The sequence below is a fragment of the Salmo salar genome, chromosome 28 (assembly GCF_965601325.2).
Source record: "Salmo salar chromosome 28, fSalSal1, whole genome shotgun sequence".
Classification (NCBI taxonomy): domain Eukaryota; kingdom Metazoa; phylum Chordata; class Actinopteri; order Salmoniformes; family Salmonidae; genus Salmo; species Salmo salar.
In genome coordinates, this window is record NC_138318.1 from 6,301,699 (window position 1) to 6,329,195 (window position 27,497).

The 27,497-nt window shown below is 41.8% G+C and overlaps 1 protein-coding gene across 3 annotated transcripts in view; it reads left to right on the forward strand.

The window, feature by feature from the left end:
- Nucleotides 1-27,497, forward strand: part of s39ab (Zinc transporter SLC39A11) — a 143,007-nt gene that overhangs the window by 8,778 nt on the left and 106,732 nt on the right. For all 3 annotated transcript variants that reach the window (XM_014178910.3, XM_082970352.1, NM_001173736.1), the window contains one exon: nucleotides 1,414-1,572. In XM_014178910.3, coding sequence (XP_014034385.1) covers nucleotides 1,414-1,572 — 159 coding nt within the window. The remainder of the gene's footprint in view (nucleotides 1-1,413; nucleotides 1,573-27,497) is intronic.

Genomic DNA, 27,497 nt, shown 5'->3' on the forward strand with positions numbered 1-27,497 from the left:
AAGGAATAAGTGATGTTGATGACTCAGAACCATGTCTAAACCCATTGCCTGAAGAGAGTCGGCTGGTGACCAATCCTGTTCTTGCCATGAGTTATATCCTCAGCTATTGCTTACTCTAGAGTAAGCGGCATAATGCCACCGTTGAGATAGAAACCCACAAGCAACACACTCCTGTCAGCAGCCTTTGCTTCTTATTATTTCTCTGCTCGCCCCTAGTATGGCTGAGTCCAAACTCGAAGTCCTCCGGTCCTGACTTGAGTCTTGAAAGGCTATTTTCATATTGTCGGCATGATGCGTTGATAATGAAGTAGACTGGGCTTTTGCTGGTTGGTTCTCCTCCGTGTCTTTCTCACTCAAACACTCACAGTCATATCCACACGCATCCCCCGAGCACCGGCCCCTTCCATTACATCTGTTGAATTTTCAAATCCAATCAAGGAGAGGTCTCAACACCCCAAGAAGAAAAAACATTTCAGAGAACCAATCAATGCATCCGCTTAATTTCTGAGCGAATATTGCAATAACAAATGGCCTCCTTTCCAGACCAGCTGGTCACAGCTCTTCCTTGCTGTGTGGTCATGTGGGTCGCGTCAGCAAGGCTAGCTCTTCCCTAGTAAGGTGGAATTAATGTCTTTAATCAAGCTATTGGGAAGTAGTGCGTTGTTGGATGTTGTGGGGCTTTGTGGATGTTCCTTTTGATCTGAACAGTACACACACACACACAGGGCTCTGTGCTGACATTTTTTACAATACATTTTGGAGCACAATGCTCCCAAATTAAAATTCCAGGTAGCACAGTAAAATATTTAGTAGCGTATGCGACCAAAATGGTAGCACTGTAGAGCCCTTAAAACACACGCACACTCACACTCCCTGCTGGATCAGGAGGAATGAGGAAAGTGCCAGGGCCTATAGGGATGTGTTTGTGACGTATTCCAGAGGACGTGTGTTTGTGTGTTAGTTGCGTGTCTGTGTACAAGTTAAATCAACATTTCCATGCGTGAACAGAGAAATCTCTAGCTAAGGTCTTACTGTCCACTCAAAATTCATCACTCAACGGAAACCTTTCACTAACTTACAGTTTCAGATACAGCTCTCCAAGTTGTATGTCTTTAGCAAGATTTCTTCAGGCCTATTTGGATTTTGGAGGCAGTGTTTAGTTTTTGTCCTCTGTCCCTTTTTGTTATTTGTGTTACTGCATAACATTCATGCCAAATGTTGATGAGGCAATGGGGGTCACCTTTATCATTGCACAACATCCCTATTCCAAAAGAGTGAGATCTCCCGAGGACTTTCTCTGTTGACTTTTTGATTTTGAGGCCAACTGAACTTCCCCACTCCGAGCAGAAGCCGACTGCACACAGCAAATAATAATGCCTGCTAACTGTTCCTTCCTTTTTGCTTCGCCCTCAGGTGATGTTGGCGGCGTCCTATTGGTCGTTGCTGGCGCCGGCCATAGACATGGCAGAGGACTCGGGAAAGTATGGCTCGTTTGCGTTCGTCCCTGTGGCGGTGGGCTTCGCCCTGGGCGCGGCCTTCGTCTACCTGGCTGACCTCATGATGCCTGCTCTGGTGAGTCCTGCTGGGGCTGCAGCCTCCCGGACATGAACCTAATTCACACATACAGTACATACCACTCTGTCATGTCAAACACAATAGCCGAAGAGGTTGGCCTCTATACATTGTTTGCCCATACACCACAGGTAATATCAATCAATCAATCAATAGCACAATTCTTACAACCAATGCAATTTACAATTTAAAGTGCTTGACAGATAAAATGTAGGTCTACCTGTTGGAAATTACATAAAGGCGGGAAAAGAAATCAGGACAGGATGAGGGTTGGAGAGAGGGATAGAGGGTAAGTTATAAGCCACACTTATATGCTGGCCTTGTTATTATTGACAGTAGTGACGTGAGAGAGGGGTTTGAATGAAATTAAGTGTAATCACTTCTATTAAAGGTTTTCTGCTTCACTATGTCACATCAACATCCTATTTTTACATGGCAGCAGATGCTCCCATTTAGATGGAAAATTAGGTTATATGATATTGTTACATACAATGGTTTCCATTCTGTACTAGCGCAGTGGACCATCACTGGTAAATGTATCAAAAAGGTAAGTAGGATGGTGCAATGAGGCTAATCTTGGTTTAGGTTACATTTGCAGTTGGTGGTCAATTGATGTACTGTCAGCTAAACTGAAAAGTAGGCTATTCCTTTAAACATCATCCTAACACCCTACATACATCCTTTCACAGCGATTACAGGCTTTAACACAAATCATTACGGCTGTCCCCACCATCCTCTTCCTCCTCTCGCTCCATCTCTCTCCCACTACATCTCCTGCTCCTCTCCCCTTGTTTCCCCAGTGATGACAGTGGGAGGACGGAGCAGAGTGGAATCGGGGGGGGAGACGCAGGGGTCTTGGCTGTGGGCTGGGGTGACCCTCTGGGGGGTCGGACCGGGCTGTTTGGACAGCTGCTGGTGTCACTTTTACTGGCTCCTGGGCAAACACTGGGCCCTGAATGATAGCAGGAGAGAGGGGGAGTGCAGAACGGTGGCGGAGGCAGTGCCAGCCTGGCGGCAGCAGCACCCAAGTCCGTCGACCCCCCCCCCCCCCCCCCCCATTCTGACCCCCCTCAACCTGGCGATGAGGCTGCCCTGTTCCTGGAAATCTCTGTATCTGCATCAATCTCTCTCTTTCTCTTCCCTATCAACACTACTGTTTCCCCAGTCCCGGTCTTTTGTGCGCCAGTAGGGTTTCTAGGATAAGGGAAAACAAACGTCAGGTGGTTGGGTGACTGTGGAGCAAGCTGTTGCAGGATTAAGTGTCATAGGACCATGAATTGTATCTCCGTATGTGGGAGCAAGGGCTTTGTCAGGGAGGATGATACTGACTTAACTGGACCTGGTCAAACACTTTAGGCCTATATCTTTTTCTTGTGTCTTTTCTATACTACCTGTCTTGCACATTTGCTCTCCTCTGCCTTGATCTGCTCACCTCTGCTGTCCTCTTCTTTCTAAAAGAACATCCTTCTTGATTTGACTAACCTATGCAGGCAGTTGGGTTGACTGGATTTTGTATATTAGCATTTTGTATGTTACACACATCTGTGCAATAAGCACACTAATTACCACACCTCTGGTGGTATCCATGGCAGCCACAGCTATGCACAAGGTACAAGTCGGGTAACAGGATGTTGCCCCACGCAATGGGAGTGTTGCATCATGGGAGATAACATTAGCTCCCATCCATAGCTTCCTGTGGCACACAGCCAAGGGCGAAATGTAACAATGCCAACATGTTCAGCCCCCCTCACACAGATGACGTTTTCTGTGTTTGCCATCTCTCGGGTGCCTGTCTCTTTAAAATGAATGGTCAGAATGTTTAGTCCAAGTCATTGTGGCCCAGATTTACTATAGTGCCCTGTTGATCACTGTGAGTGTTCACTTTCAGAATATTTATACAACAGCTTTTGATTAATGCCTGTCACTACACCTACAGACCACGGAATGCCTCTCTTTTCCCTTGCAACACTTTCTCTGGCCATTATTTCAAAGGAGAATTTACATCTAAACCAACTTACCAGTAGCCTGGGTACCACTTTCTTTAGCTAACCCACTCCATGGCATGTGCCAAAGAGATCCTGCCAACCAAAGCTGGGTCTGAGGAGTGGTTTGGCGTAGCAGCTAGCCTAGCTGCTAGCTAGCTGCCCATCAAGCTAGCAGTGTTTTCTTGAGGGCTTGAATGCAGCCTGCAACGCAGTTAGCCATTGTGGCTGGGACTGCGGATTGTCATGGGCTTGTGGTTGTCTAGATCCCTGCTGTTTGTTGTTTTCAATCTTCCCTGCGACCTGCCCTGTCTGGAACTGCGAGGAGTAACAGCGCAACCTTTGTTGCTTTCATGACAAAGACCAAAACTGGCGTGAGTTCCATTGAGGACAGTAGTGTCTCTCTATCACAGGTGAAGGATCTTCTAAACGAACAAAAATAGTTATGCCAGCAGTTGTTACAACAAAAAAATTGCTTCAAGTGTTTTGTTTAATACTGGTAGAGTTAACTAATAACAGAGAGGTCCAGGACCTGAAGATCAGTTAGCACCCTCCCTCCCAAAAGATGAGAGCCAAGCCTATGGGTTTGTAGCTTCAACCCCGCAGCACACACACACTTACACACACCAACTAATAAATTAACTGCTGAATGTATATTTTTTTCACTTGCTTTGTTTGCTCTTTTCCATAAGCTACCCAGGAAAGGGCTGAAAATGGCTACTCATTCCAGGGTTTTTCTATATTTATACTATTTTCTACATTATAGAATAATAGTGAAGACATCACAGCTATTAAATAACACATGGAATCATGTAATAACCAAAAAGGTGTTAAACAAATCAAAATGTAAGATTCTTCAAAGTAGCCACCCTTTGCCTTGATGACAGCTTTGGCATTCTCTCAACCAGCTTCATGAGGTAGTCACCTGGAATGCATTTCAATTAACAGGTGTGCCTTGTTAAAAGTTGTGGAATTTTATTCCTTAATGCGTTTGAGCCAATCAGTTGTGTTGTAACAAGGTGGGGTTGGTATACAGAAGATAGCCCTATTTGGTAAAATACCAAGTCCATTTGGGGCGGCAGGTAGCGTAGTGGTTAGAGCGTTGGGCCAGCAACCGAAAGGTTGCTAGATCGAATCCCCGAGCTGACATGGTAAAAATCTGTCGTTCTGCCCCTGAACAAGGCAGTTAACTGTTCCTAGGCCGTCATTGAAAATAAGAATTTGTTCTTAACTGACTTGCCTTAAATAAAGGTTAAATAAATAAATAAAATCATGGAAAGAACAGCTCAAATAAGCAAATTAAGACAATCTGGAAATTTCAAGGACTTTTGAAAGTTTCAAGTGCAGTAGCAAAAACCATCAAGCGCTATGATGAATCTGGCTCTCATGAAACTGCCACAGGAAAGGAAGACCCAGAGGATACGTTCATCAAATCAAATGTATTTATATAGCCCTTCTTACATCAGCTGATATCTCAAAGTGCTGTACAGAAACCCAGCCTAAAACCCAAAACAGCAAGTAATGCAGGTGTAGAAGCACGGTGGCTAGGAAAAACTCCCTAGAAAGGCCAAAACCTAGAGGAACCAGGCTATGAGGGGTGGCCAGTCCTCTTCTGGCTGTGCCGTGTGGAGATTATAACAAAACATGGCCAAGATGTTCAAATGTTCATAAATGACCAGCATGGTCAATAATAATAATCCCAGTAGTTGTTCGAGGGTGCAACAAGTCAGCACCTCAAGAGTAAATGTCAGTTGGCTTTTCATAGCCGATCATTGAGAGTATCTCTACCGCTCCTGCTATAGAGTTGAAAACAGCAGGTCTGGGACAGGTACCATGTCCGGTGAACAGGTCAGGGTTCCATAGCCGCAGGCAGAACAGTTGAAACTGGAGCAGCAGCACGGCCAGGTGGACTGGGGACAGCAAGGAGTCATCATGCCAGGTAGTCCTGAGGCATGGTCCTAGGGCTCAGGTCCTCCGAGAGAGAAAGAAAGAAAGAGAATTAGAGAGAGCATACCTAATTCACACAGAACACCGGATAAGACAGGAGACATACTCCAGATATAACAGACTGGCCCTAGCCCCCCGACACATAAACTACTGCAGCATAACTACTGGAGGCTGAGACAGGAGGGGTCAGGAGACACTGTGGCCCCGATGATACCCCCGGACAGGGCCAAACAGGCAGGATATAACCCCACCCACTTTGCCAAAGCACAGCCCCCACACCACTAGAGGGATATCTTCAATCACCAACTTATCATCCTGAGACAAGGCCGAGTATAGCCCACAAAGATCTCCGCCACGGCACAACCCACGTCAGTGACTCAACCCACTCAAGTGACGCACCCCTCCTAGGGATGGCATGGAAGAACACCAGTAAGCCAGTGACTCAGCCCCTCATTAGAGTTACCAGCCTTAGAAATTGCAGCCCAAATAAATGCTTCAGAGTTCAAGTAACAGACACATTTCAACATCAACTGTTCAGAGGAGACTGTGTGAATCAGGACTTCATGGTTGAATTGCTGCAAAGAAACCACTACTAAAGGACACCAATAAGAATAAGAGACTTGCTTGGGCCAAGAAATACGAGCAATGGACATAAGACCGGTGGAAATCTGTCCTTTAGTCTGATGAGTCCAAATTTGATATTTATGGTTCCAACCGCCTTGTCTTTGTGAGACGCAGAGTAGGTGAACGGATGATCTCAGCATGTGTGGTTCCCACCGTGAAGCATGGAGGTGTGATGGTATGGGGGTGCTTTGCTGGTGACACTGTCAGTGATTTATTTTGAATTAAAGGCGCACTTAACCAGCATGGCTACCACAGCATTCTGCAGCGATACGCCATCCCATCTGGTTTGCGCTTCTTGGGACTACAATTTGTTTTTCAACAGGACAATGACCCAAAACACCTCCAGGCTGTGTAAGGGCTATTTGACCAAGAAGGAGAGTGATGGAGTGCTGCATCAGATGACCTGGCCTCAACAATCCCCCTACCTCAACCAAATTGAGATGGTTTGGGATGAGTTGGACTGCAAAGTCAAGGAAAAGCAGCCAACAAGTTCTCCGCGTCTGTGGGAACTCCTTCAAGACTGTAGGAAAAGCATTCCAGGTGAAGCTGGTTGAGAGAAGGCCAAGAGTGTGCAAAGCTGGCATCAATGCAAAGGGTGGCTACTTTTAAGAATCTCAAATGTAAAATATATTTTGATTTGTTTAACACTTTTTTTTGGTTAATACATGATTCTATATGTGTTATTTTGTAGTTTTGATATCTTCACCTTTATTCTACAATGTAGAAAATAGTAAAAATAAAGAACCCTGGAATGAGTAGCTGTGTTCAAACTTTTGACTGGTCCCCAAAAATATATGGGGGATTGGAAATTATTTAGTCAATTACATTGATGGAAGCAAACATCTATCTGCAGTGTTAAAGGTGATTTACCCCCTAAAAATGTTTTAAATAAATATATCCACTACAGTAACAAGATCATCCACATGTATTGATCACATTTTTTATAATACTGTAGAACCTTGTTCAAAAGCTGCGTCCGTACCCATTGGATGCAGTGATCACAATATAGTGGCTATATCCAGGAATGCCAAAGTTCCAGAAGCTTGGCCTAAAATGGTGTATAAGAGATCATACAAAATATTTTGCTGTGACTCTTAAGTGGATGATGTTATGAATATTTGTTGGTCTGATGTGATTAATAAGGAGCATCCAGACGCTGCACTTGATGAATTTAGGAAATTACTTCTTTCAATTATTGATAAACATGCACCTGTTAAGAAATGGACTGTTAGAACTGTTAAGGCTCCATGGATCGATGAGTAATTTAAAAACTGTATGGTTGAAAGAGATGGGGCAAAAGGAATGGCTCACTTACTGAAAATATATATCTTTTTTGACTAAACTCAACAAAATGAAGAAGAAACTGAATTATCAAGCCAAGGTCAATTGTATGAAAACTTTGTAGTACTTTAATTGAAATTATGGGTAGAAAGACAAATTCAACTCCATCTTTCATCGAATCAGATGGCTTATTAATCACAAAAATTTGATGTTGCCAGTTATTTTAATGATTTCTTCATTGGCATAGTGGGAAAACTTAGGCAGGAAATGCCAACAACGAACAGTGAGCCATCGTACTCATGCTTAAATATACTAATAATGAAAGAAAACCTTTGCATGTTTGAATTTTGCAAAGTTAGTGTGGGAGAGGTGGAAAAATGATCATCAGTCAATAATGACAAACCTCCTGGCATTGACAACTTAGATGGAAAGCTACTGAGGATGGTAGATAACTCTATAGCCACTCCAATCTGTCATATCTTTAGTCTGTGCCTAGAGGAAAGTCTTCGTCCTCAGGCCTGGAGGAAAACCAAAGTCATTCCGTTGCCCAAGAGTGGTAAGGCGGCAGACCTAATTGTTGGAAAAAATTGTCTTTGACTAAATACAATGCTACAGTACTTTCCGTAAACAAATTAATAATGGACTTTCAGCATGCTTATAGAGAAGGGCACTCAACATGTACTGCACTGACACAAATGACAGATGATTGATTGATTGAAAGACATTGATGGTAAGACGGTTGTGGGAGCTGTACTGTTAGATTTCAGTGCAACCTTTGATATTATTGACCATAACCCGTTGTTGAGAAAACGTATGTGTTATGGCTTTTCAACCTCAGCTCTGAATCCTTGATATAGCTATCTATCTAATGGTACTCAGAGTTTTCATTACTGGAAGCTTCTGTAATGTCAAACATGCAAAATGTGATGTACCACAGGGCAGCTCTCTAGGCCCTCTACTCTTTTCTATTTTTACCATTGACCTGCCACTGGCATTAAACAAAGAATGTGTGTCCATGTATGCTTATGATTCAACCATATACGCATCAGCAACCACAGCTAATGAAGTCTTTGAAACCCTTAACAAAGCGTTGCAGTCTGTTTTGGAATGGATGGCCAGTAATGAACTGGTCCTGAACATCTCTAAAACTAAGAGCATTGTATTTGATACAAATGATTCCCTATGTTCTTGACCTCAGCTGAATCTGGTAATGAATGGTGTGGCTGTTGAAGAAGTTGAGGAGACTTAATTACTTGGTGTTACCTTAGATTGTAAACTGTCATGGTCAAAACATATAGATTCAATGGTTGTAAAGATAGGGAGAGGTCTGTCCGTAATAAAGAGATTTTTCTACACCCACACTCCAAAAAGCAAGTCCTGCAGGCTATAGTTTTGTCTTATCTTGATTATTGTTCAATCGTGTGGTCGAGTTCTGCAAGGAAATACCTAGTTAAGCTGCAGCTGGCCCAGAACAGAGCTGTATGTCTTGCTCTTCATTGTAATCGGAGGGCTAATATAAATACTACTGCATCCCTTCTTTTTTTATAAGGAACATTGTGTTGAGAGTTCAAAATTGTTTACATAGTCGACTTACACAGGTCTGTCACACACTCTTACCACGAATGCCACAGTCCCCAAAATCAAGATAGCGTACAGTAATATATAGAGCCATTATTGCATGGAACTTCCATCTCATATTGCTCAAATGAACAAACCTGGTTTAAAAAAACAGACAAAGTAACACCTCATGGCACAACGTCTCTCCCCTATTTGACCTATATAGTTGCCTTTTTTATTGAAGTAGTTCTGTTCTTGTCTATTAATGTTCTGTATTGTTATATTTCATGTTTTGTGTGGACCCCAGGAAGAGTAGCTGCTGTTTTCGCAACAGTTAATGGGGATCCTAATAAAATACCAAATATGCTGGCCTATGGAGTTCCTTGGGAAACCCAACTACCGAAACATGCAGTGACGGGATTCATAAATAAATTATCTGGGCACCCGGAAGGACTGATCTCTATAATATTTAAACAACTATTGGAAAGCTCATTCTGAGCTAGCCATTTAAAAAGTATGGTGCACAGATCTAATTGAATCCCTTTAATTGGAACAGAATATGGAACATCTGATTTTGGCATCCCGAAATCTGAACCACCAACTGTTCACAGACTGTAAATTAACACCAAGGAAATGTTTTACGATAAAATGGGCCCCAACTTGAAACTGTTAACTGTGTCCCCTAAATCAGGGAGATATGTTCCTTCATATGATGTGGGAGTGCCCTGTGTCATGTCTTCCTAACGTGAAATAGTTTCCAATCGTTCTGATTGTGTTGTGATTTTGATGTCTCGTTGTAAAATTTGTCACAGCGTGAAAATGTTCCCAGTTCAATAATTGCACATGCGTCTCTTTAAGTGGATGGCTGAGCTAGTGCGGATGATTCTCACACCCTCCCTCGCCCTTGATTCAACTATATACAAGTCGGAAGTTTGCATACCTTAGCCAAATACATTTAAACTCAGTTTTTCACAATTCCTGACATTTAATCATATTAAAAAACCCTGTCTTAGGTCAGTTAGGATCACCACTTTATTTTAAGAATGTGAAATGTCAGAATAATAGTAGAGAGCATGATTTATTTCAGCTTTTATTTCTTTCATCACATTCCCAGTGGGTCAGAAGTTTACATACACTCAATTAGTATTTGGTAGCATTGCCTTTAAATTGTTTAATTACATCTAGACGTTCCGCTAGCGGAACGCCTCACCAATATCCAGTGGCGTGGCGTGGCGTGGCGCGAATTACAAATACCTCAAAAATGCAAAAACTTCAACTTTTCAAACATATGACTATTTTACACCATTTTAAAGACAAGACTCTCCTTTATTTAACCACATTGTCCGATTTCAAAAAGGCTTTACAACGAAAGCAAAACATTAGATTATGTCAGCAGAGTACCCAGCCAGAAATAATCAGACACCCACTTTTCAAGCTAGCATATAATGTCACAAAAACCAAAACCACAGCTAAATGCAGCACAAACCTTTGATCTTCATCAGATGACACTCCTAGGACATTATGTTATACAATACATGCATGTTTTGTTCAATCAAGTTCATATTTATATCAAAAACCAGCTTTTTACATTAGCATGTGACGTTCAAAACTAGCATACCCACCGAAAACTTCCGGTGAATTTACTAAATTACTCACGATAAACGGATGTTTACCTTGGTCACAGGGGATGGGCCATTACCATTGTGACGTCGGCGCCCATGGGTACTCTCCCTTTTCGAAACGTTTTGAAAGACAATGCAACCGTCCCAAAGGAATATTATTGAAGCCCTGGTTGAAAAAGCCCCTAAAGATTTATGTTATACAACGTTTGACATGTTTGAACGAACTTAAATATATATTTTTTGCTCATTCCTGACGACAAGTCAGACGCACACGGTATATTTTCACTAGCATTCGGAGCGCGCTAACACTATTGGGACATAAATTATTAACTTTTTTGAACAAAACTACATTTGTTATGGACCTGGGATTCCTAGAAGTGCCTTCTGATAAAGATAATCAAAGGTAAGGTATTATTTACCATAGTATTTTTGATGGTTGATCGTTCCAAGTTGGCTCCAACATGTATAGCCTAGACTTTTCTTCTGGGCATACCACGTCGTTTATTGCAAAGTGTGATTTCCCAGTAAAGTTATTTTTAAATCTGGCAAAGAGATGGCATTCAAGACATGTTAATCTATAAGTCTTTGAATGACAATATTACATTTTAACAATGTTTTCAAATAGTAATTTTGTAAATTGTAGCGCTAATTCATCCGGAAGCATTTGACGGAAAAGATTTTCTGAACGTCATGCGCCGATGTAAAATGCTGTTTTTATATATAAATATGAACTTTATCGAACAAAAAATGCATATGTTGTGTAACATGATGTCCTAGGAGTGTCATCTGATGAAGGTTGTCAAAGGTTAGTGCTGCATTTAGCTGTGTTTTGGGTATTTGTGATGCATGCTAGTTGCTTTGAAAATGGCTGTGTGATTATTTCTGGCTGGGTACTCTGCTGACATAATCTAATGTTTTGCTTTTGCTGTAAAGCCTTTTTGAAATCGGACAATGTGGTTCGATTCAGGGGAGGTGTATCTATAAAACGGTGTAAAATAGTCATATGTTTGAGAAATTGAAGTTATAGCATTTATGAGGTTTTGCATTTAGCGCGACGCGATTCCACTGGCTGTTGATTAGGGAGTCGTCACATGCACGCGCGCACCAGTGTCATTGTTCTCAGATCGACCACTCTCCAAAACCCCTACTGTTTTTCACCCAGGGACTGCAGAGTTATCATTCCACGTTCTGGCGCCTTCTGAGAGCCAATGGGAGCCTTAGAAAATGTCACGTTACAGCAGAGATCCTGTATTTTCGATAAAGAGGCTACAGAAGGCCAAGAAATGGTCAGACAGGGCACTTCCCATATAGAATCTTCTCAGGTTTTGGCCTGCCATATGAGTTCTGTTATACTCACAGACACCATTCAAACAGTTTTAGAAACTTTAGGGTGTTTTCTATCCAAATCTACTAATTATATGCATATTCTGGGCAGGAGTAATAACCAGATTAAATCGGGTACGTTTTTTTTTATCCGGCCGTGAAAATACTGCCCCCTATCCTAAACAGGTTAACTTGGGTGAATGTTGGCCCATTCCTCCTGACAGAGCTGGTTTAACTGAGTCAGGTTTGTAGGCCTCCTTGCTTGCACACGCTATTCCAGTTCTGCCCACAATTTTTCTATAGGATTGAGGTCAGGGCTTTGTGATGGCCACTCCAATACCTTGACTTTGTTGTCCTTAAGCCATTTTGCCACAACTTAGGAAGTATGCTTGTGATCATTGTCCATTTGGTGACCCATTTGCGACCAAGCTTTAATTTCCTGACTGATGTCTTGAGATGTTGCTTCAATTTATCGACATCATTTTCCATCCTCATGATGCCATCTTTTTTGTGAAGTGCACCAGTCCCCCCCAGCAGCGAAGCACCCCCACAACATGATGCTGCCACTCCCGTGCTTCACTTGTCGGGATGGTGTTCTTCGGCTTGCAAGGCTCCCCCTTTTTCCTCCAAACATAACGATGGTCATTATGGCCAAACAGTTATATTTTTGTTTCATCAGACCAGAGGACATTTCTCCAAAAAGTACGATCTTTGTCCCCATGTGCAGTTGCAAACCATAGTCTGTTTTTTCTTTTTATGGCGGTTTTGGAGCAGTGGCTTCTTTCTTGTTGAGCGGCCTTTCAGGTTATGTCGATATAGGACTCGTTTTACTGTGGATATAGATACTTTCGTACCTGTTTCCTCCAGCATTTTCACAAGGTCCTTTACTGTTGTTCTGGGAGTGATTTGCACTTTTTGCACCAAAGTACGTCAATCTCTAGACAACAGAACGCATCTCCTTCCTGAGCGGTATGATGGCTGCGTGGTCCCATGGTGTTTATACTTGCGTACTATTGTTTGTACAGATGAATGTGGTAACTTCAGGCGTTTGGAAATTGCTCCCAATGATGAACTAGACTTGTGAAGGTCTACAGTGTTTTTTTTCTGAGGTCTTGTCTAATTTCTTTAGATTTTCCCATGATGTCAAGCAAGGAGGCACTGAGTTTGAAGGTAGGCCTTGAAATACATCCACAAGTACACCTCCAATAGACTCAAATGATGTCAATTCGCCTATCATAAGCTTCTAAAGCCATGAACTCATTTTCTGGAGTTTTCCAAGCTGTTTAAAGGCAGTCAACTTAGTGTATGTGATCTTCTGACCCACTAGAATTGTGATACAGTTGTCATGACTGTCCTGATCAGGTCAGGTTACAGGAGACCACAATCCTACAGGGTCTCTCTCAACCCCCAACAGAGGAGGAGAGATCTAGGGGTATGAGGATGTGGGGGTTTTATGACCCCTCAAGCCCAGGATAAATCTTAAAACACAGAGAAATTCCTTTGTCCTCACTATGGAGAACTGGCCTCAGAACATTAAACATGCAAAAAAGGGACTTTGGAACAATGGTTTCTGTCAGCCACAATGGTGGTCATGACGAGAGATGAAATTTGAAAATATGAAAAAAAATTGTTTTATTATTAAAGGTTAACGGATGACGTTATTATGAAAACATTGTACCTTTAAGAGTTTTCCTAGTATATGCCTGATGTTTATACATTGTACGTTGTGTGGAAAATATCCAAATCAAAGAGAATGTTTTGGTAAAGATGAGATGTGAAGTTAGTGTCTAAAATTGGATTTGAGTAAAATCTAGGCCTTGTCCCTTAACTTGGTACGCCCAGAGAATTGCCCTAAAGGCGGTTACGCCCACTTCTGACCCGAGGGAATAAGACATGTGACTGAAGAATGAACTGTAGACTAAAAGAGACCCCAAGCTGCAGCGAAGGTCTAAATGGTCAACGAACCCCAAAACGCAACACAAAGTTTGAAGATAAAGAAATATTTTTCTACCCAAGCTACGGATAAGTAGCTGTGTCTAAGCGGGTGAATTCAAGCCGAACCACCTAGCCTCCACTCTTCATCGAATCATGGTATCTACGCTATTTCATTCATATGCTGTGATCTCTGAGCTACAGAGCTGTCTGTCCTCAGACGACACCACAGAGAAAAGGGAAGAAATCAGACCACCAAGCCAAGAAGGACACTGACATCGTGAGGACAATCAGAGAGTTGCGTCAGAGCAGTGCGCCCTTGAGAAGCCTAAACGAGCCACGCGGGACGCCCCTCTTAGATCTCCAACACGTAATTACATCATTATATTCTGACCCATAAGAGCGGCAGTTCGGGGCAAGGCTAGGTTTAAATAAGCATAGCTGACAAATGAACCCAAATGTATATTTCTCTCGTGTACTTTCTTTGTTTCTCTCTCTTTTAAATCCCCATTTTGGGTAACACGCGCCATAGTGTGTTGGCCCGTTATACTAAGTCCTAATCAATAGCCTAGACTGTGTTTTGTGTATGTGTATTTTTATCATAATTTTAGCTTGCTAGTAAATAAATAATCAACTAAGATTGGTGTGGTAAACTCATTGGTGTAGCCCGGGTTCGTGCAGATTCCCGGATTATGCCATGTTCAGACATGAGACTAGAGGTTGATTAATTTAGCGACTGTGGTAAAATCGATATTCTGATATTCTTTGAGTTAATTTGGGAAATAGAAACTCAATAAAACAAATTTTCCCATGGTGCCCCAGGTTAATGAGTTAAGGGACGCTAGCGTGCCACCTGTGGTGCACCCTATCAACAGCAGGTGCATTTCAAGAGCGGCAAATTTGAAACCAAATAAATGTCAAATTTCAAATTTTTCAAACATACAACTATCTTACACTCTTTGAAAGATAAACATCTCCTTAATCTAACCACGTTGTCCGATTTCAAAAAGGTTTTACGGCGAAAGCATAAAGTTAGATTATGTTAGGAGAGTACATTGACAATAGCTGTGTGTAATGTTTTGTCAATTCAAAGACAGGCGTCACCAAAACCATAAAACCAGCTAAAATGATGCACTAACCTTTAACAATCTCCATCAGATGACACTCCTAGGACATTATGTTAGACAATAAATGCATTTTTAGTTCTATCAAGTTCATATTTATATCCAAAAACAGCGGTTTACTATGGCGTTGATGTTCAGGAAATCGTTTCCCTCCAATAACCGGCAGTCAAGTCAGCACCACAAATGAAATAATTAAAATTAGAAAACATTGGTAAAATATTATATTGTCATTTAAAGAATTATAGATTTACATCTCTTGAACGCAATCAACTTGCCAGATTTAAAAATAACCTTACTGGGAAATCACACTTTGCAATAATCTGAGCACTGCGCCCAGAAAAATACGCTTTGCTATACAGACAAACGGCCATGTTGGAGAGCATCGAAAATACAATGTAAATAATCCATTACCTTTGATTCTCTTCATCAGATGTCACTTCCAGGAATCCCAGGTCCATAACGAATGTAGTTTTGTTCAAAAAAGCTCATCATTTATGTCCAAAAAGCTCCGTGTTCTTAGCACATGATCTAAGCCAGCCGGACTTCTCGTCATGAACGAGGGGAAAAAATATATTTACGTTCGTTCAAACATGTCAAACGTTGTATAGCATAAATCATTAGTGCCTTTTTTAACCAGAACATGAATAATATTCAAGGTGGACGAATGCATTCTCTTTTATAACGTATTGGAACGAGGGTACCCAACATGAACTCGCGCGCCAGAGTCTAATCGGCCATCACCGTTCCAAAGCTCTTGTTCGGTCAGATCTCACAGTAAAAGACTCAAAACACTTTGTAAAGGCTGGTGACATCTAGTGGAAGCAATAGGAAGTGCCAAAACATTAATCAACCCCTGTGTGTTTCAATGGCATAGGCTTAAAGGTAATTCAACACATCAGGTATCCACTTCCTGTCAGAAAATGTCTCAGGGTTTTGCCTGCCAAATGAGTTCTGTTATACTCACAGACACCATTCAAACAGTTTTAGAAACTTTAGGGTGTTTTCTATCCATATATAATAAGTATATGCATATTCTAGTTACTGGGTAGGATTAGTAACCAGATTAAATCGGGTACGTTTTTTTATCCAGCCGTGAAAATACTGCCCCCTAGCCCCAACAGGTTAATAATTGCTTGATTCATTTAATCACGCAATTATAAACAGTTAATCATTCGATGAGCAACAATCGTCACATTAACTAATACAACGTCACGACACAGTGAAATAATCTGTCTGTAAACAATTGTTGGAAAAATTACTTGTGTCATGCACAGAGAAGATGTCCTAACCGACTTGCCAAAACTATAGCAAATTTGTGGAGTAGTTGAAAAACGAGTTTTAATGACTCCAACCTAAGTGTATGTAAACTTCTGACTTCAACTGTAACTAACTAACTAACGAAACGCAGGGTGTCTGGTTGTTGTGGGGGGAGGACATGGGAGATTGGGGGGAATCGGGACGGGTGGGAGGGGGACTTGTAAGCAACCTCGGTTGCTGGGTGGGGTGGGAGGCATGCTTTCTTTGGGTTGGGGCGTAGAGGGGTCACTCAAAAAAGTTGTCTGCTCACGTCTAAATTCTCAAACGAAGTACATAGCTACAGCAATGCCAAGAGCAAAATGTCTTAGTTTAGAATTTAAGCCTGAAAATACAAAAACTTGTTTTTTGACTATTATAAATTCTAATTCTATTTTAGAGGCTCCACATGTTGTCATGAAAATACAAATGTTATTTCCACCAACCAATAGCAACTCTGCCTTAAGTCCAACACATATTGAAAGTTGAGAATGCTGAAAGGCCAGTCTCTTTGGCAATGACAAAGAGTGGAATCTTAGCTAAAGAGACTGGTAATTCAGACTAACTCACCAGTTTAGATAAAGGTGAGTAATTAAGATCTGAAAAAAAACAAGCAATTTGTGGATCCATATTCACAAACATGTCATTGCTCTGGTGGGCCCTAGTATTACATCATACATGGCTGGTATGGCCATTAGGCCCATAACAAACAGCCTTATGTTCTGAAATGCCAAGGCTCTGGGCTTGGCTTAGTGGACCTTATTCAGATCAGATGGTGGTGCTCAGCTCTGCAGGACTCCTGGTGAACTAACTTGGCTACATTAAATTTAAGATAAACTCTAACGTTAGCTAGCTAAGCAATAGGCAGTCAGACAGTGGCAATGACAGATTGAAACTGGTATCAACAAAATGTGATTCACTCTATCCCATAAGACATGACATTGCTAACTTGGCATCATTTGGCTAATACTTTTAATTAGTAAGTTAGACACTCACTGGACAACTTTGGTAGGTAGTTAGCTAGATAGCTTGGTTTACATTTTCCAACAGATGTTTCTAATCCCCCTGATTGGTCATCAATGGTTATTGGTCTTGGAACTTGTTGCCACAGGTTTGCCACAGGTTTGCCACAGATACAAATTGAATCCTGAGAGAATTTCTGCCAGAAAAAACCTCTGTCCAACTGTTTTACACTAGTGGAAATAAATGTTATTGTTGCCAAAGGTTTGCTGCAAATTTACCACTAGTGGCAAACGTTTGCAAACTTTTGGCATCATTTTGTGGCACACTATTTAGTTTGCAGAAAATTTGCCACAAACTTGCGGGAAGTTTGCAGCAACAAATTATTTTTTGTAAGGGTTTATTCATTCCGTCAAATGGTGAAAATGTCTGTGACACAGACCATTTCCTATTTGAGACACTTTTGCTTGTCAAAGTTAAGACATTGAAAAAACTGCAACACTTGTCAAAAAAAGTAGGGAACTTGTCTGTTGGCCCTGCATTAATGACCATAAATGGTTAAAGAAAATTGTGATGAATAAAAACATATACCAATTTCAATTAAGGATTCAAAACTTCTAATTTTTCAAATGAAATTATTATACAAAATTCTTGCTACAATAGAATGTTATATATATATATATATATATATATACACTTAAACAACACTTCCTAGATCTGAATGAAAGAAATAATCTTATTAAATACTTTTTTCTTTACATAGTTGAATGTGCTGACAACAAAATCACACAAAAATAATCAATGGAAATCCAATTTATCAACCCACGGAGGTCTGGATTTGGAGTCACACTCAAAATTAAAGTGGAAAACCACACTACAGGCTGATCCAACTTTGATGTAATGTCCTTAAAACAAGTCAAAATGAGGCTCAGTAGTGTGTGTGGCCTCCACGTGCCTGTATGACCTTCCTACAACGCCTGGGCATGCTCCTGATGAGGTGGCGGATGGTCTCCTGAGGGATCTCCTCCCAACCTGGACTAAAGCATCCGCCAACTCCTGGACAGTCTGTGCTGCAACGTGGCGTTGGTGGATGGAGCGAGACATGATGTCCCAGATGTGCTCAATTGGATTCAGGTCTGGGGAACGGGCGGGCCAGTCCATAGCATCAATGCCTTCCTCTTGCAGGAACTGCTGACACACTCCAGCCACATGAGGTCTAGCATTGTCTTGCATTAGGAGGAACCTAGGGCCAACCGCACCAGCAAATGGTCTCACAAGGGGTCTGAGGATCTCATCTCGGTACCTAATGGCAGTCAAGCTACCTCTGGCGAGCACATGGAGGGCTGTGCGGCCCCCCCAAAGAAATGCCACCCCACACCATGACTGACCCACCGCCAAACCGGTCATGCTGGAGGATGTTGCAGGCAGCAGAACGTTCTCCACGGCGTCTCCAGACTCTGTCACGTCTGTCACATGTGCTCAGTGTGAACCTGCTTCATCTGTGAAGAGCACATGGCGCCAGTGGCGAATTTGCCAATCTTGGTGGTCTCTGGCAAATGCCAAACGTCCTGCACGGTGTTGGGCTGTAAGCACAACCCCCACCTGTGGACGTCGGGCCCTCATACCACCCTCATGGAGTCTGTTTCTGACCGTTTGAGCAGACACATGCACATTTGTGGCCTGCTGGAGGTCATTTTGCAGGGCTCTGGCAGTGCTCCTCCTTGCACAAAGGCGGAGGTAGCGGTCCTGCTGCTGGGTTGTTGCCCTCCTACGGCCTCCTCCACGTCTCCTGATGTACTGGCCTGTCTCCTGGTAGCGCCTCCATGCTCTGGACACTACGCTGACAGACACAGCAAACCTTCTTGCCACAGCTCGCATTGATGTGCCATCCTGGATGAGCTGCACTACCTGAGCCACTTGTGTGGGTTGTAGACTCCGTCTCATGCTACCACTAGAGTGAAAGCACCGCCAGCATTCAAAAGTGACCAAAACATCAGCCAGGAAGCATAAGAACTGAGAAGTGGTCTGTGGTCACCACCTGCCGAACCACTCATTTATTGGGGGTGTCTTGCTAATTGCCTATAATTTCCACCTGTTGTCTATTCCATTTGCACAACAGCATGTGAAATTTATTGTCAATCAGTGTTGCTTCCTAAGTGGACAGTTTGATTTCACAGAAGTGTGATTGACTTGGAGTTACATTGTGTTGTTTAAGTGTTCCCTTTATTTTTTTGAGCAGTATATATATGTGTATGTGTGTGTGTGTGTGTGTATATATATATATATATATATATACACACACATACAGTTGAAGTAGGAAGTTTACATTCACTTAGGTTGTTGTCATTAAAATTTGTTTTTCAACCACTCCACAAATTTCTTGTTAACAAACTATAGTTTTGGCAAGTCGGTTAGGACATCTACTTTGTGCATGACACAAGTCATTTTTCCAACAGTTGTTTACAGACAGATTATTTCACTTAGAATTCACTGTATCACATTTCCAGTGGGTCAGTAGTTTACGTACACTAAGTTGACTGGGCCTTTAAACAGCTTGAACAGTTCCAGAAAATGATTTCATGGCTTTAGAAGCTTCTGATAAGCTAATTGACATCATTTGAGTCAATTGGAGGTGTACCTGTGGATGTATTTCAAGGCCTACCTTCAAACTCAGTGCCTCTTTACTTGACATCATGGGAAAATCTAAAGAAATTAGCCAAGACCTCAGAAATAAATTGTAGACCTGGTTCATCCTTGGGAGCAATTTCCAAACGCCTGTACAAACAATACACAAGTATAAACACCATGGGACCACGCAGCCATCATACCGCTCAGGAAGGAGATGCGTTCTGTCTCCTAGAGATGAACGTACTTTGGTGGGAAAAGTGCAAATCAATCCCAGAACAACAGCAAAGGACCTTGTGAAGATGCTGGAGGAAACAGGTACAAAAGTATCTATATCCACAGTAAAGCGAGTCCTCTATCGACATAACCTGAAAGGCCGCTCAGCAAGGAAGAAGCCACTGCTCCAAAACTGCCATAAAAAATCCAGACTACAGTTTGCAACTGCACATGGGAACAAAGATCATACTTTTTGGAGAAATGGCCTCTGGTCTGATGAAACAAAAATAGAGCTGTTTGGTCATAATGACCATTGTTATGTTTGGAGGAAAAGGGGGGAGGCTTGCAAGCCGAAGAACACCATCCCAACCTTGATGCACGGGGGTGGCTGCATCATGTTGTGTGGGTGCTTTTCTGCAGGAGGGACTGGTGCACTTCACAAAAAAGATGGCAACATGAGGCAGGAAAATGATGTGGATATATTGAAGCAACATCTCAAGACATCAGTCAGGAAGTTAAAGCTTTGTCTCAAATGGGTCTTCCAAATGGACAATGACCCCAAGCATACTTCCAAAGGTGTGGCAAAATGGCTTAAGGACAAGAAAGTCAAGGTATTGGAGTGGCCATCACAAAGCCCTGACCTCAATCTCATAGAAAATTTGGGGGCAGAACTGGAAAAGTGTGTGTGAGCAAGGAGGCCTACAAGTCTGACTCAATTACACCAGCTATGTCAGGAGGAATGGGCCTAAATTCACCCAACTTATTGTGGGAAGCTTGTGGAGGTCTACCCGAAACGTTTTACCCAAGTTAAACAATTTAAAGGCAATGCTACCAAATACTAATTGAGTGTATGTAAACGTCTGACCCACTGTGAATGTGATGAAATAAATCATTCTCTCTACTATTATTCTGACTTAACATTCTTATAATAAAGTGGTAATCCGAACTGACCTAAGACAGGGGATTTTTACTGGGGTTAAATGTCAGGAAATGTAAAAAACTGAGTTTAAATGTATTTTGCTAAGGTGTATGTAAACTTCCGACTTCAACTGTATATGGATATATATATATATATATATATTACCCCCAAAATATGGGGGATTGGAAGTGCTGATTACATCAATGTAATTGTCTGCATCAATCTATCCACAATATTAAAGCTTATCCACCCCTTAAAAAAATACAATATTTAACGCTTGTCCCAAATGACCTCATTACTATTTCTCTGCACTTCGTCTCGGCCAAGTCTTCTGCTTTCCACTTTTGACTTCCCCTGTACTTCCCGACGGCTAATAACACACCCATCTAACTTAGAGCCAGGGCTGTCTTAAAAAATGCATGTCAGAAAATGTATGTTTGAAAGGAGGAGAGGAACACCTCATTAACCTCCCCTCTTTCCTTGTCACACCATCAGATTTCCGCTGGAACTGGACTCTGTTCCCCCTCTTCTCTCTTGTGGCTAGCAATTATGCTAATTTGCCTTCAAGGCTCCACAACTAGTGGGGTGTAACTTATGCCTGGCGACATTTGAATTTGTCACCTTTTAGAAAGATTCTTGTACTTTCTACTTGGTATCTGTTGATAATTGGTCAAGTTCTCATTTGACTTTCCAGTATTTATTCTTACCTCACTGCAAGTCTAAATGTAGTGGGCATGGCAATGGCGCAGTCTCTCCGACCGGAGATTTGTAAGGCTCTCAGAGACAAAATGTTGCTGTTTTAAAGCTAATTCAATTCTACACATTTTGCCAGAGGTAGAATGCAAATTGTAGTTAAAACAATTTTTCTGCAATTGTACACTTTTTGCCATAGCATAAAAACACAGCATAAGCAATCTGACATAAAGAAATCTTACATTTTTTTGAACTTTAGATTCTTCCTGACTGTCTAGTTTTAATTTTGGTGATTTATTATTTTTTTGGTTCTAAAATATATTGTTTGAAATATATAGCTCCATTATCTTTTCTACATACTTTATATCTGGTTTTAATCATTTAAGTTTACAGTAAAAACGTTTTGGCTGTAAAATACAGCTATTAATTCTCCCAATGTTTAAGTAGGTAGGCTTAAACATTGTCAATTTTCTGCTTGTACACACACAGGCGCATTCTAAATTAGTGGTCTCCCAATTTCTGATGGGAGTGTTGACTATACAGTTGAAGTCGGAAGTTTACATACACTTAGGTTGGAGTCATTAAAACTTGTTTTTCAACCACTCCACAAATTTCTTGTTAACGAACTATAGTTTTGGCAAGTCGGTTAGAACATCTACTTTGTGCATGACACAAGTCATTTTTCCAACAATTGTTTACAGATTATTTCACTTTTATAATTCACTGTATCACAATTCCAGTGGTCAGAAGTTTACATACACTAAGTTGACTGTGCCTTTAAACAGCTTGGAAAATTCCAGAAAATGGAATTGTGAAAAACTGAGTTGAAAGTGTTGTATTTGGCTAAGGTGTATGTAAACTTCCAACTTCAGCTGTAGATAAAAAGAACTGGCTCTATGGGTACAAATAACAAAAACGTTTAAACCTGTCCAACAATGTTATGAATTCCACAGAATTTTGAACATAACAGGTCAGCCAGGTCTGAGTTTATACTACAGCTATGAGATGTAGCCTAGGCTTCTCATCAAACCTGACAGAGCTTCAGAGGATCTGCAGAGAAGCATGGTAGAAACTCCCCAAATACAGGTGTGCCAAGCTTGTAGCGTCATACACAAGAAGAATCGAAGCTGTAATCACTGCCAAAGGTGCTTCAACAAAGTACTGAGTCAAGGGTCTGAATATTTATGTAAATGTGTTTTTTAAAAATATGTTTTTGCAAAAATGTCTAAAAATCATATTTTTGCTTTGTCATTATGTGGTATTGTGTGTAGTTTGATGCAAACATTTTTTAAATCAATTTTAGAACAAGGCTGTAACGTAGCAAAATGTAGAAAAAGTCAAAGCGTCTGAATACTTTCCGGATGCACTGTAGAAATATCTAATTTTGGTAAGTATTCACACCAATTTTCTATGACACTCCAGATTGAGCTCAGGTGCATACAATTTCCTTTGATCATCCTTGAGATGTCACTACAGCTTGATTGGAGTCCACAATGGCCAATTGAATAGTTTGGACATAATTTAGAAAGAAACACACCTGTCTATATAAGGTTCCACAGTTGACAGTGCATGTCAGAGCAGAAACTATGCCATGAAGTCCAAGGAACCTTCTGTAGCTCTCCGATATAGAATTGTGATGAGGGGGAAGGGTATAAAACAATGTCTAGAGTGTTGAACGTTTCCCCTGAGAACAGTGGTCTCCATCATTGGGAAATGGGAAAAATATGGAACTACCCAGACTCTGCATGGAGGTGACTGTCCAACCAAACTGAGCAACAGGGCAAGAAGGACCAAGAAGCCATTGACCACTCAGAAGTAGTACAGCATTTCTTGGATGAGTCTCTACAGCACTTCACAAATCTGGGCTTGATGGCAGAGTGGCCAGATGGAAGACAGTCCTGAGAAAAAGGCACATGACGGCACGCCTGGAGTTTGCAAAAAGGCACGTGAAAGACGGAGCATAAGGCAAAATATTCTGTGGTCTGATTAGACAAAAATGTTGCTATTTGGCCTGAATGCAAAGCTTCATGTCTGGAGAAAATCAGGCAGAGCTCATTTCCCGTCGAAAACCATCCCTACCGTGAAGCATGGTGATGGCTCGTGATGCACCGATATTACATTTTTGGCCGCTACCGATATCCGATATTTTCCTTGCCAAAAAAACCCGATAATGATAACCGATATTTAACATTTTTGCGGCCTTTTAAGCATTCTACTACAGTTAAATTGTTAACACACACACGGACGCAGCGGTCTAAGGCACTGCATTTCAGTGCAAGAGGCATCACCACAGTCCCTGGTTCGAATCCAGGCTGTATCACTTCCGGCCGTAATTGGAAGTCCCATAGGGCTGCGCACAATTGGTCCAGCGTCGTCTGGATTTGGCCGGGGTAGGCCGTCATTGTAAATAAGAATTTGTTCTTCACTGACTTGCCTAGTTAAATAAAGGTCACACACACACACCACTGACCCAAAAGTTATTTTGTTGGCATTTACGTATGTCCCCATTACCAGTAAAACATAATCAAAACCTATTTCTTTCACTTACTTGCTGTGCTGTTTCGTTGTTCATTTGTTCAGTCGTTTCATTCTCAACCAGGATTTCATCGTGTCAAGTTTCAGCTCTGTCTGTCCATGGCCTCTCTTCCTCGGTGCGCACTGTCGCTGTGTCCATTTCCATCTTGTCCAGCTGCATCCGTTTCTTGTCTGCATTGAAGTAGCAGTCCTTGTACATGGCATCGAGCATGGTGGCGACACAGTAAAGAGAGAGTGCCACCGAATCGCCTGTGTCTGCAGTTTTGTTTAGCAGGTGTTTCAATGCCATGACAGAGGGTATCACGTCTGCTGCAGGTGCAGTTGCTGAGCTTATTTCTCGAGTCAGTTGTTTGAATGGAGCTAGCTAGTGTGTTCATGTTTCCAAATGCCATTGAAATGCCAGCAGCTGTATGACAACCAGCACATTCATGAGCATGAAATACTTGCCTTTGTATCGAAATCCTCAACGACCCACTGTGCTGTCAGACTCAGCATGCTCATGGGGTTGATATTGCTAGGTCAAATGTCAGTCGTGAAGCTAATAGCAGTGACGCTATTACTGTGTAACTGCGGTAGGGCAACATCTCAAAAATAGCGCACTTGGTAGTGTGTACCAGTGTTCGACCAGTCGGCGAAAGCCAACATCACCCACGACAGAGAACAGTTGATTGTCAAGGGCAATGAATTCCATTGTCTTGGTGTTAATGGATTTCGCCTTAGCATCGTCTCGCTGAATTGTTCTTACTCTTTCAAATGACTGTTCGACTTGTTGGCTGCTTGATCCACACAGCAGACATTGTGGGCTAGGTTAGGAATACTGTTCTGCACGTGTAGTGCAAAATCTTTCGTGGCGTCATTACGTCATGTACCTACAGTGGGGCAAAAAAGTATTTAGTCAGCCACCAATTGTGCAAGTTCTCCCACTTAAAAAGATGAGAGAGGCCTGTAATTTTCATCATAGGTACACTTCAACTATGACAGACAAAATGAGAAAAAAGAAATCCTGAAAATCACATTGTAGGATTTTTAATGAATTTATTTGCAAATTATGGTGGAAAATAAGTATTTGGTCAATAACAAAAGTTTATCTCAATACTTTCTTATATACCCTTTGTTGGCAATGACACAGGTCAAACGTTTTCTGTAAGTCTTCACAAGGTTTTCACACACTGTTGCTGGTATTTTGGCCCATTCCTCCATGCAGATCTTCTCTAGAGCAGTGATGTTTTGGGGCTGTCGCTGGGCAACACGGACTTTCAACTCCCTCCAAAGATTTTCTATGGGGTTGAGATCTGGAGACTGGCTAGGCCACTCCAGGACCTTGAAATACTTCTTACGAAGCCACTCCTTCGTTGCCCGGGCGGTGTGTTTGGGATCATTGTAATGCTGAAAGACCCAGCCACGTTTCATCTTCAATGCCCTTGCTGATGGAAGGAGGTTTTCACTCAAAATCTCACGATACATGGCCCCATTCATTCTTTCCTTTCCACGGATCAGTTGTCCTGGTCCCTTTGCAGAAAAACAGCCCCAAAGCATGATGTTTCCACCCCCATGCTTCACAGTAGGTATGGTGTTCTTTGGATGCAACTCAGCATTCTTTGTCCTCCAAACACGACGAGTTGAGTTTTTACCAAAAAGTTATATTTTGGTTTCATCTGACCATATGACATTCTCCCAATCCTCTTCTGGATCATCCAAATGCTCTCTAGCAAACTTCAGACGGGCCTGGACATGTACTGGCTTAAGCAGGGGGACACGTCTGGCACTGCAGGATTTGAGTCCCTGGCGGCGTAGTGTGTTACTGATGGTAGGCTTTGTTACTTTGGTCCCAGCTCTCTGCAGGTCATTCACGGTCCCCCCAGGCCTGGAGCCACCGTTCTTGTGATCATTTTGACCCCACGGGGTGAGATCTTGCGTGGAGCCCCAGATCGAGGGAGATTATCAGTGGTCTTGTATGTCTTCCATTTCCTAATAATTGCTCCCACAGTTGATTTCTTCAAACCAAGCTGCTTACCTATTGCAGATTCAGTCTTCCCAGCCTGGTGCAGGTCTACAATTTTGTTTCTGGTGTCCTTTGACAGCTCTTTGGTCTTGGCCATAGTGGAGTTTGGAGTGTGACTGTTTGAGGTTGTGGACAGGTGTCTTTTATACTGATAACAAGTTCAAACAGGTGCCATTAATACAGGTAACGAGTGGAGGACAGAGGAGCCTCTTAAAGAATAAGTTACAGGTCTGTGAGAGCCAGAAATCTTGCTTGTTTGTTGGTGACCAAATACTTATTTTCCACCATAATTTGCAAATAAATTCATTAAAAATCCTACAATGTGATTTTCAGGATTTTTTTTCTCTCATTTTGTCTGTCATAGTTGACGTGTACCTATGATGAAAATTACAGGCCTCTCTCATCTTTTTAAGTGGGAGAACTTGTACAATTGGTGGCTGACTAAATACTTTTTTGCCCCACTGTACGTTATATAGGTATGCATGTCAGCTTTGCCATCGATTTTGCACATCGGCGTTAAACTAGACATCGAGTCGATGTTGGCATTTTTAGCTAATATCAGCCGATTCCGATATCTTCACCGATATATCGTGCATCCCTAGTGGTGGCAGCATCATGCTATGGGGATGCTTTTCAGTGGCAGGGACTGGGAGACTGTTGAAGAAAGAGGGAACAATGAATGGAGCCAAATACAGGCTAATCCTTGATGAGAAGCTACTTCAGAGTGCAAATGACCTTAGACTGGGGCGAAGATTTTCGTTCCAACAGGACAATGACCCCAAGCATATAGCCAATGCAATGCTGGAATGGCTTCAGAACAAGAATGAGAGAGTCCTTGAGTGGCTCAGACTTGAATCCCATTGAAAGTCTGTATAAAGACTTCAAGATTGCTGTTCACTGCCACTCCCCATCTACTTTAACAGAGCTTGAGAAAATCTGCTAGGAAGAATCTGCAAGGAAGAGCAAATCCCTAAATCCAGATGTGCAAAGCTGATACAGACATGCCCATCACGACTCAATGCTGGAATGACAGCCAAAGGTGCTTCAACAAAGTATTGACTCAGGGGTGTGAATACTTATGTAAATTAGATTTCTCTATTTCATTTTCAATAAATGTGCAAACATTTCTAAAAACACGTTTTCACTTTGTGGTTATGGGGTATTGTGTGTAGATGGGTGAGAAAAACATACATTTAATAAATTTTGAATTCAGGCTGTAATAGCAGAATGTGGAAAATGTCAAGGGGTATGTATGCTTTCTGAAGGCACTATGGAGATACCACACTTAAT